The sequence below is a fragment of the Salmo salar genome, chromosome 12 (genome assembly GCF_965601325.2).
Source record: "Salmo salar chromosome 12, fSalSal1, whole genome shotgun sequence".
Taxonomy (NCBI): Eukaryota; Metazoa; Chordata; class Actinopteri; order Salmoniformes; family Salmonidae; genus Salmo; species Salmo salar.
In genome coordinates, this window is record NC_138302.1 from 5702644 (window position 1) to 5714184 (window position 11541).

Consider the following 11541-nt stretch of genomic DNA (forward strand, 5'->3'; position numbering starts at 1 on the left):
AGTACTGCATGTCTCCCCCCTGGTGACAGTGTTCAGTACTGCATGTCTCCCCCCTGGTGACAGTGTTCAGTACTGCATGTCTCCCCCCTGGTGACAGTGTTCAGTACTGCATGTCTCCCCCTGGTGACAGTGTTCAGTACTGCATGTCTCCCCCCTGGTGACAGTGTTCAGTACTACATGTCTCCCCCCTGGTGACAGTGTTCAGTACTACATGTCTCCCCCCTGGTGACAGTGTTCAGTACTGCATGTCTCCCCCCTGGTGACAGTGTTCAGTACTGCATGTCTCCCCCCTGGTGACAGTGTTCAGTACTGCATGTCTCCCCCCTGGTGACAGTGTTCAGTACTGCATGTCTCCCCCCTGGTGACTAGTGTTCAGTACTGCATGTCTCCCCCCTGGTGACAGTGTTCAGTACTGCATGTCTCCCCCCTGGTGACAGTGTTCAGTACTGCATGTCTCCCCCCTGGTGACAGTGTTCAGTACTGCATGTCTCCCCCCTGGTGACAGTGTTCAGTACTGCATGTCTCCCCCCTGGTGATAGTGTTCAGTACTACATGTCTCCCCCCTGGTGACAGTGTTCAGTACTACATGTCTCCCCCCTGGTGATAGTGTTCAGTACTGCATGTCTCCCCCCTGGTGACAGTGTTCAGTACTGCATGTCTTTACATGTATTTTTGACAGTTTTGTAATTTAGCAGACAGGAGCAATTAGGGTTAAGTAAGTGCCTTGCTCAAGATTTTGCACCTAGTCGGCTCAGGGATTAGAACCAGCGACCTTTCGGTTACCGGGCCAACGCTCTTAACCGCTAGGCTACCTGCCGCCCCGTAGTCTAAGCTGTCTGTTTAGTTGTTTAGTCGTTCACTGTGTGTGTTAGTTGTTCTGTGTTTGTGGGACTGCCTTGTAGCTGTGTGTTAGTTGTTCTGTGTAGTGTGTGTCTAGCTGTAGTGTGTGTGTCTAGCTGTAGTGTGTGTCTAGCTGTAGTGTGTGTGTATAGCTGTAGTGTGTGTCTAGCTGTAGTGTGTGTCTAGCTGTAGTGTGTATAGCTGTAGTGTGTATAGCTGTAGTGTGTGTATAGCTGTAGTGTGTGTATAGCTGTAGTGTGTATAGCTGTAGTGTGTGTGTATAGCTGTAGTGTGTGTATAGCTGAAGTGTGTATAGCTGTAGTGTGTGTGTATAGCTGTAGTGTGTGTATAGCTGTAGTGTGTGTGTATAGCTGTAGTGTGTGTCCTCTCTACAGGTAGTTTATGTGAGGTCCCCTTCCCCGTGCCTCCCGGGGCCCTGTTACCTGATGATGAGTGTTGTCTGGTGTTTGTAGTGGAGCTGAACAAGGGACCCTACGGACTGGGCATGGGACTCATAGATGGACTGGTGAGTAAATCAAATCAAATGGTCTTTTTCCACATGCTTTGGAAACAACAGGTGTAGACTAACAGTGACATGTTTACTGATGGGTTATTTTCCAACCATGCAGAGTTAAAGATAAAAATATATAAACTAAAAATATAAATAGTGACAAGGATTAAATACACAGTGAATAACGAATAACAATAACAGGTAAAAAATAACTGCTATATACAGGGAGTACCAGGTAATAACATGGTTATATATAGGGAGTACCAGGTAATAACATGGTTATATACAGGGAGTACCAGGTAATAACATGGTTATATACAGGGAGTACCAGGTAATAACATGGTTATATACAGGGAGTACCAGGTAATAACATGGTTATATACAGGGAGTACCAGGTAATAACATGGTTATATACAGGGAGTACCAGGTAATAACATGGTTATATACAGGGAGTACCAGGTAATAACATGGTTATATACAGGGAGTACAAGGTAATAACATGGCTATATACAGGGAGTACCAGGTAATAACATGGTTATATATAGGTTGTACCAGGTAATAACATGGCTATATACAGGGAGTACCTGGTAATAACTTTTCTATATACAGGGAGTACCAGGTAATAACATGGCTATATACAGGGAGTACCAGGTAACAACATGGCTATATACAGGGAGTACCAGGTAACAACATGGCTATATACAGGGAGTACCAGGTAATAACATGGTTATATACAGGGAGTACCAGGTAGTAACATGGCTATATACAGGGAGGGCCTTCCTCTGACACCGCCTGGTGTACTGGTCCTGGATGGCATGGAGCTCAGCAGCAGTGATGTACTGGACCGTACTCACCACCCTCTGTAGCGCTTTGCGGTCAGGTGCCTTGCAGTTTATGTACGAAGTGTTGATGTAGCCAGTCAAGATGCTCTCAATGGTGCAGCTGTAGAACATTTTGAGGATCTGAGGGCCCATGCCAAAACTTTTCAGCCTCCTGAGGTTGAAGAGGTGCTGTTGTGCCCTCTTTACAACTGTGTGGGTGTGTGTGTTGACCATTTGAAGACACCGAGGAACTTGAAGCTCTCGACCCACTCCCCTACAGCCCCATCTATTTGGATGGGGACGTGCTCGCTCCTCCTTTTCCTGTAGTCCACAATCAGTTCCTGTTTCTTGCTGATATTGAGGGAGAGTTTGTTGTCCTGACACCCCACTGCCAAGTCACTGACCTCCTCCCTAAAGGCTGCCTCATCGTCGTCGGCGATCAGTCCTACCACCATTTTGTTATCAACAAACTTGATGATGGTGTTGGAGTCGTGCGGTGGCCATACAGTCATGGGTGAACAAGGAATACAGGAGGGGACTAAGCACACACCTCTGAGGGGTCCCCATATTGATGGTCAGTGTGGCGAATACCCTCACCGCCTAGTGGGGGAGCGACCCGTCAGGAAGTCCAGGATCCAGTTGCAGAGGGTGGTGTTCAGTCCCAGGGTCCTGAACTTGGTGATGAGCTTGGAGGGGACTATGGTGTTGAATGCTGAGCTGTATGCAATGAACAGCATTCTTACATAGGTGTTCTTTTTGTGTGGGCATTGTGGACTGCAACTGAGATTGCGACATCTGTGGATCTTTCGGGGCAGTATGGGATGATGGTATTGATATGAGCCATGACCAGCCTTTCGAAGCCTTTCATGGCTACAGATGTGAGTGCTACAGGGCGATAGTAATTTAGTTGCCTTGGCGTCCTTGGGCACGGGAACTGTGGTCTGCTTGAAACAAGTTGGTATTACAGACTGGGTCAGGGATAGGTTGAAAATGTCAGTGAAAAAATTTGCCAAGTTGTCAGCGCATGCTCTGAGCATGGTCCCTGGTATTCTGTCTGGCGGCCTTGAGAATGTTAACCTGTTTAAAGGTCTTGCTCACATCGGCTACGGAGCGCGAGATCACACAGTCATCCGGAACAACTGGTGCTCTCATGCGTGGTTCAGTGTTGCTTGTTTTGAAGCGAGCATAAAAGGCATTTAGCTCGTCTGGTAGGCTCGCGGCTGGGTTTCTCTTTGCTATCTGTGATAGTTTGCAAGCCCTGCCACATCCGTCGAGTGTCAGAGCCTGCATAGTAGGATTCGATCTTAGTCCTGTATTGATGCTTTGTCTGTCACTGTGGGGATGACATCATCAATGCACTTGTTAATGAAACCGGTGACTGATGTTGTAAACTCCTCAAATCATAATCAAATCAAATTTTATTTGTCACATACACATGGTTAGCAGATGTTAATGCGAGTGTAGCGAAATGCTTGTGCTTCTAGTTCCGACCATGCAGTAATATCTAACAAGTAATCTAACAATTTCACAACTACCTTATACACACAAGTGTAAAGGAATGAATAGGAATATGTACAAATGAATATATGGATGAGCAATGGCCGAATGGCATAGGCAAGGTGCAGTAGATGGTGTAGAGTACAGTATATACATATGAGATGAGTAATGTAGGGTATGTAAACATTATATAACGTGGCCTTGTTTAAAGTGACCAGTGATACATTTATTCCATCCATTTTTTCATTATTAGTGGCTAGAGATGAGTCAGTATGTTGGCAGCAGCCACTCAATGTTAGTGATGGCTGTTTAACAGTCTGATGGCCTTGAGATAGAAGACGTTTTTCAGTCTCTCGGTCCCAGCTTTGATGCACCTGTAGTGACCTCGCCTTCTGGATGATAGCGGGGTGAACAAGCAGTGGCTCGGGTGGTTGTTGTCCTTAATGATCTTTTTGGCCTTCCTGTGACAGCGGGTGCTGTAGGTGTCCTGGAGGGCAGGTAGTTTGCCCCCGGTGATGCGTTGTGCTGACCTCACTACCCTCTGGAGAGCCTTACGGTTGTGGGTGGAGCAGTTGCCGTACCAGGCGGTGATACAGCCCGACAGGATGCTCTCGATTGTGCATCTGTAAAAGTTAGTGAGTGTTTTTGGTGACAAGCCGAATTTCTTCAGCCTCCTGAGGTTGAAGAGGCGCTGCTGCGCCTTCTTCACCACGCTGTCTGTGTGGGTGGACCATTTCAGTTTGTCCGTGATGTGTACGCAGAAGAACTACGCCAAAGTACTTTCCACCTTCTCCACTATGGTCCCCTCAATGTGGATAGGGGGGCTGCTCCCTCTGCTGTTTCCTGAAGTCCACGATCATCTCCTTTGTTCTGTTGACATTGAGTGTGAGGTTATTTTCCTGACACCACACTCCGAGGGCCTTCACCTCCTCCCTGTAGGCCGTCTCGTCATTGTTGTGGTAATCAAGCCTACCACTGTTGTGTCATCTGCAAACTTGATGATTGAGTTGGAGGCGTGCATGGCCACGCAGTCATGGGTGAACAGGGAGTACAGGAGAGGGCTGAGAATGCACCCTTGTGGGGCCCCAGTGTTGAGGATCAGCGGGGTGGAAATGTTGTTACCTACCCTCACCACCTGGGGGCCGCCCGTCAGGAAGTCCAGGACCCAGTTGCACAGGGCCGAGTCGAGACCCAGGGTCTCGAGCTTAATGACAAGTTTGGAGGATACTATGGTGTTGAATGCTGAGTTGTAGTCGATGAACATCATTCTTACATAGGTATTCCTCTTGTCCAGATGGGTTAGGGCAGTGTGCAGTATGATTGCGATTGCGTCGTCTGTGGACCTATTGGGGTGGTAAGCAAATTGGAGTGGGTCTAGGGTGTCAGGTAGGGTGGAGGTGATATGGTCCTTGACTAGTCTCTCAAAGCACTTCATGATGACAGAAGTGAGTGCTACAGGGCGGTAGTCATTTTGCTCAGTTACCTTAGCTTTCTTGGGAACAGGAACAATGATGGCCCTCTTGAAGCATGTGGGAACAGCAGACTGGGATAAGGATTGATTGAATATGTCCGTAAACACACCTGCCAGCTGGTCTGCGCATGCTCTGAGGACGCGGCTAGGGATGACGTCTGGGCCGGCAGCCTTGTGAAGGTTAACACGTTTAAATGTTTTACTCACTCGCTGCAGAGAAGGAGAGCCCTCAATGTTATCGGATGAATCCCGGAACATATTCCGATCTGTGCTAGCGAAACAGTCCTGTAGCTTAGCATCCGCTTCATCGAAACACTTCCGTACATCCTGTTTGTGTTTTTGCTTGGAAGCAGGAGGATGGTCTGATTTGCCAAAGGCAGGGCAAGGCTCGGCCTTGTATGCATTTCTGTGTGTGGAATAAAGGTGATCTAGAGTTTGTCACCTCGAGTTGCACAGGTGACATGCTGGTAAAAATGAGCTAAAACAGATTTCGGTTTCGCTGCATTAAAATCACCAGCCACAAGAAACGCTGCCTCTGTCTGTGCATTTTCTTGTTTGTTTATGGCCATAAATAGCTCATTGAGTGTGGTCTTAGTGCTAGCATCGGTTTGTGGTGGTAAATAGACAGCTTGGAAAAATATAGATAAACTCTCTTGGTAAATAGTGTGGTCTACAGCTTATAATGAGGTATTCTAACTCAGGCGAGCAAAAACTCGAGACTTCTTTAACATTAGAGATCGCTTACAGCGTTTCTTAACATTAGAGATCGTGCACAATGTTAACGTTAGAGATCACTCACAACGTTTCTTAACATTAGAGATCGTGCACAACGTTTCTTAACGCTAGAGATCACTCACAACGTTTCTTAACATTAGAGATCGTGCACAAGGTTTCTTAAAGAGATACACATGGAGGTATACACACATTGAGGCCAGGATTCAATCCGATCTCACGTTGTCTGTAAATAAAGGTTAAATAAAATGTAAAAGTCTGCAACGCACTTTTTAAAGGTAATGTTCGGAGTTCGCGGAGACCATATTCAAGGTAAATGCTGCGTATGTCGGCACAATGGGAAATTACCTTTAAATACTGTATATGTCGACACAATGGGAAATTACCTTTAAATGCTGCATATGTCGGCACAATAGGAAATTACCTTTAAATGCTGCATATGTCGACACAATGGGAAATTACCTTTAAATGCTGCATTGTCTAAATCCACCATCCCATTGAATCCCGCCTTACACACTCATTTACACACACACACACTTATTCAAAGACCAAATGTACACCCAGCGATAGTGTTTGGCTGAACATAGCTGGTGGTAACATTTAAACAGCTAAACTTATCTCCACCCTCCTCCTCCAGCACACGCCTCTGAATGCTCCAGGGATCTATATCAGAACTCTGATTCCAGACGGTCCGGCGGCGTCTGACGGGAGGCTGAGGATTGGAGACCGGATACTAGCGGTTAACGGGACCAGCCTGATAGGAGCAGACTACCAGAGGTGAGGATACTAGAGGGACCAGCCTGATAGGAGCAGACTACCAGAGGTGAGGATACTAGAGGTTACCAGGACCAGCCTGATAGGAGCAGACTACCAGAGGTGAGGATACTAGAGGGACCAGCCTGATAGGAGCAGACTACCAGAGGTGAGGATACTAGAGGGACCAGCCTGATAGGAGCAGACTACCAGAGGTGAGGATACTAGAGGTTACCAGGACCAGCCTGATAGAAGCAGACTACCAGAGGTGAGGATACTAGAGGGACCAGCCTGATAGGAGCAGACTACCAGAGGTGAGGATACTAGAGGGACCAGCCTGATAGGAGCAGACTACCAGAGGTGAGGATACTAGAGGGACCAGCCTGATAGGAGCAGACTACCTCTCTCCTATCTATCATTAATATTGAATCTCTGGTGATCACTATGTAATACAACTCTGCCTGTCTCCTTCTACCTTTCCTCTCTCTCTTTCCTTCTCTCTTTCCTCCGCTCCTCCCCCTCTCCAGTGCTGTGGATCTGATCCGGCTAGGCGGAGGGCGCCTGCGTTTCCTGGTGGCCAAGTCAGACCTGGAGGTCTCAGAGAAGATCAGCGCTTCGTCCTGCTGACTGGTGGGAACGGCGGGAATCTCCACGGGAACGCTGCCCTCAGCTCCACCAGGAGAGAGGAGGAAGAGAGGAAGGAAAGTGGTAGATGACAAAGAGAAAGATACGCTGAGCGGTAGAGAGGAGATGGATTCTAGGAAGACGGACAGATCCTGGAATGAGGAGATACTCCTGGGAGTGAGAAAGAGCTTTCCTTCAATCCCTAGTATCACATGCACAGACACACACATCAGCCTCATCCTCAGAACTCAGACGATGATGGTCGGAAAAAAACTGAAATCCCAAATGAATCGATGAAAAGCACCAAACACTGGGAAGACTCAGGAATTGATCAGGAGTTTGTGATGACAACAGACACTTAAAAACCAGACAGACATTCTAATGTTCGTTACTGCACTGTTACTACGGTAACACATGCCCTGCCTGGATTGTCGGAGGTACCGAGTCACCCCCACCCCGACTCCCATTGTCTCTGAGTATGACTGCCAAGGCAGTTCGACCAATCACCTGCGAATAGTTAGTGGTTTGAAGCTAAGTCTAACCAATCAGTCTCGAGCGTTAACCCCTTCCAGCTGGGGTTCTTTTAAAGCACAGTGGAGTTCGTTAGGGGCTGCGGTCCGATTCTCCACCCTTCTCCCCTGAAGTCAACAATACAATGCTTTCAATCAAACACGTTGTGGGGAATAGAGTCAGAAGCAGGTTGATGTGTGTGAACACGTCTTTATTAATATTATAACCCAGAGATGTAGCTTTCTGATCTGTTCTTCAACTGGGGCCCACTGTTAACCAATCTGCTGACCAAACCATTGAGATTCAATGGAAAATGTCCAAAATGATGATGTTGGCCTCTCATTGACTATATATACACGTGGTATGTACTAACTGCATGGCTATATGTACATATCAATGTGCACTTCCACACTACACTCAGTATGGAGGACTGTTGGAGTGACATGCTCTATTGAAGAATGTTCTGTTGTTCTATTGAAGAATATTGTGATGTTCTATTGAAGAATGTTGTGTTGTTCTATTGAAGAATATTGTGACGTTCTATTGAAGAATGTTGTGACGTTCTATTGTTCTGGAAGAATGTCATCATGAACCCTGTTTATAGCTGATGCTAGCCTGTGTCCTGGTCTCGTCCACATTTCTACCATTAAAAGAACTTATAGTGATCAGAACTTTCTGACCGCCTCCAGAGGTTGTTCTGAGGGCAGCTCCGCCTCCAGGGAACTGGCAGAACAAAGCCATTGGTTGGATGAAAACTCAGTGACATGTCAGTGGGCAGGGTTTACAGGCGAGAGTCAAATAAGAAAAGGCCTTGGGTGGTAGGTTGCCACCTACGAGGTTGCCAGTTCGAATCCCAGTTGAGACTTTTGTTTTCCCACCTTACTCAACATCTTTAACTATACTGAACAAAAATATAAACACAACATGTAAAGTGTTGGTCCCATGTTTCATGAGCTGAAATAAAAGATCCCAGAAATGTTCCATACGCACAAAAAGCTTCTCAAATTTGGTGCACAAATTTGTTTACATCCCTGTTAGTGAGCATTTTTCCTTTGCCAAGATAATCCATCCACCTGGCAGGTGTGGCATATTAAGAAACTGATTAAACAGTATGATCTTTACACTGGTGCACCTTGTGCTGGGAACAAAAGGCCACTCTAAAATGTGCCGTTTTGTTACACAACACAATGCCACAGAAGTCTCAAGTTGAGGGAGCGTGCAATTGGCATGGTGACTGCAGGAATGTCCGCCAGAGAATTGAATGTTAATTTCTCTACCATAAGCCGCCTCCAACGTCGTTTTAGAGAATTTGGCAGTACATCCAACCGGCCTCATACCCGCAGACCACATGTAACCAGACCAGCCCAACACTATTTCCCCCACATAGAGATACACTACATGACCAAAAGTATGTGAACACCTGCTCGTTCGAACATCTCATTCCAAAATCATGGGCATTAATATGGAGTTGGTCCCCCCTTTGCTGCTATAACAGCCTCCACTCTTCTGGGAAGGATTTCTACTAGATGTTGGGGACTTGCTTCCATTCAGCCACAAGAGCATTAGTGAGGTCGGTCACTGATGTTGGGCGATTAGGCCTGGCTCGCAGTCGACGTTCCAATTCATCACACACTACAAGGCCCTCCCCCCTTTTTTTTCACCTTTATTTAACCAGGTAGGCTAGTTGAGAACAAGTTCTCATTTTCAACTGCAACCTGGCCAAGATAAAGCAAAGCAGTGCGACACAAACAACACAGAGTTACACATGGAATAAACAAACATGCAGTCAATAATACAATAGAAAAAGTCTATATACAGTGTGTGCAACTGAGGTAGGATAAATAATAACAATATAGCAATTAAACACTGGAGTGATAGATGTGCAGAAGATGAGTGTGCAAGTAGAGATACTGGGGTGTAAAGGAGCAAAATAAATCAAATAAATACAGTATGGTGATGAGGTAGTTGGATTGGCTATTTACAGATGGGCTATGTACAGGTGCAGTGATCTGTGAGCTGCTCTGACAGCTGGTGCTTAAAGTTAGTGAAGGAGATATGAGTCTCCAGCTTCAGTGATTTTTGCAGTTCGTTCCAGTCATTGGCAGCAGAGAACTGGAAGGAAAGGCAGCCAAAGGAGGAATTGGCTTTGGGGGTGACCAGTGAGATATACCTGCTGGAGCGCATGCTACGGGTGGGTGCTGCTATGGTGACCAGTGAGCTGAGATAAGGCGGGGCTTTACCTAGCAAAGACTTATAGATGACCTGGAGCCAGTGGGTTTGGCGACGAATATGAAGCGAGGGCCAGCCAACGAGAGTATACAGGTCTCAGTGGTGGGTAGTATATGGGGCTTTGGTGACAAAGCGGATGGCACTGTGATAGACTACATACAATTTGCTGAGTAGAATGTTGGAGGCTATTTTGTAAATGACAGCCGAAGTCAAGGATCGGTAGGATAGTCAGTTTTACAAGGGTATGTTTGGCAGCATGAGTGAAGAATGCTTTGTTGAGAAATAGGAAGCCGATTCTAGATTTAATTTTGGATTGGAGATGCTTAATGTGAGTCTGGAAGGAGAGTTCACAGTCTAACCAGACACCCAGGTATTTGTAGTTGTCCACATATTCTAAGTCAGAACCGTCCAGAGTAGTGATGCTGGACGGGCGGGCAGGTATGGGCAGTGCTGTCCACTGCTGGCCCAGTGGACAAGGCACTCCCGTCTGCTGGCCCAGTAGACAACCCGCGGCCCGTGCGGCCCTCCCCCTGCTGGCCCAGTGGACAAGGCCCTCCCCTCTGCTGGCCCAGTAGACAAGGCCCTCCCCTCTGCTGGCCCAGTAGACAAGGCCCCCCCCCCCCTGCTGGCCCAGTGGACAAGGCCCTCCCCTCTGCTGGCCCAGTAGACAAGGCCCTCCCCTCTGCTGGCCCAGTAGACAAGGCCCCCCCCCCCTGCTGGCCCAGTAGACAAGGCCCCCCCCCCCCTGCTGGCCCAGTGGACAAGGCATTGGAATAGGGACCAGAAGGTCACAGGTTCTAATCTTACCAATGGCTTTTGTTTATTTCAGCGTAAAGCGATACCTAGAGTCAATGGTGCCACCTGCCAATGATTTAAAAGTTTGATAATCCAGATCTGTTTACACTCTTAACGTAAAGATACGTCTCCCTGACTACCTCAGCAGCTGGTCAGAAAGATCGGATCACAATCACCTCTTTTAAAATCGTCCATACCTGGGAGAAGAAAAAAAATGACGTAGGAACAATCAGAATGTGGACAAGATCAGCAGCAGGTATAAAACGGGTACTGAAGAAGATTCAGTGTTTTGCAGATAAAGCCAATATCCTCATGTGCATCTGTCTACACATAAATGCCATTATTTAACCTTGTATTTGTACTTCGTAGTGTAATGGTTTGTACCAGTCCATGTTTCATACATGCAGCATGTCTGATGACTTTTCAATAGTTATACTCTTAGCACCACAGGATTATTGAATATTAATAAACTGTTGACAGGAAGTGACAACGTCTCTTTGTCTGCATTATTTTCGAAAAAAAAAAGTAAACTAGAAGGTCGGGATTCAATGCCAGCTATGTTCTAGACGCACGGCTCACGATAATGCACTTTGAAGGGTCACTTGTACAGCTGCCATGTACAGCTGTTAACATGAATGCCATCTCCGCAGACATCTAGGAAAATGCTTTTAAAAGCTATGTTTTCAGCTGTATAGTGATTTGCGCTATAGTTAATGTAAATAAAATAAAAATGTAAAAAGACTGCTGGACACAGCAGA

The 11541-nt window shown here is 46.7% G+C and overlaps 1 protein-coding gene across 2 annotated transcripts in view; it reads left to right on the forward strand.

Annotated features, from left to right (window-relative positions):
• radil (Ras association and DIL domains) overlaps positions 1-8666 on the forward strand; it is an 80123-nt gene extending 71457 nt beyond the window's left edge. The window contains exons 18-20 of one of the 2 annotated variants that reach the window (XM_082958486.1): positions 1236-1366; positions 6510-6649; positions 7153-8666. In XM_082958486.1, coding sequence (XP_082814612.1) covers positions 1236-1366; positions 6510-6649; positions 7153-7252 — 371 coding nt within the window. In that variant the 3' untranslated portion in view covers positions 7253-8666. The remainder of the gene's footprint in view (positions 1-1235; positions 1367-6509; positions 6650-7152) is intronic. The other variant, XM_082958487.1, reaches the window with a different exon arrangement.
• Positions 8667-11541: the final 2875 nt, after the last annotated feature.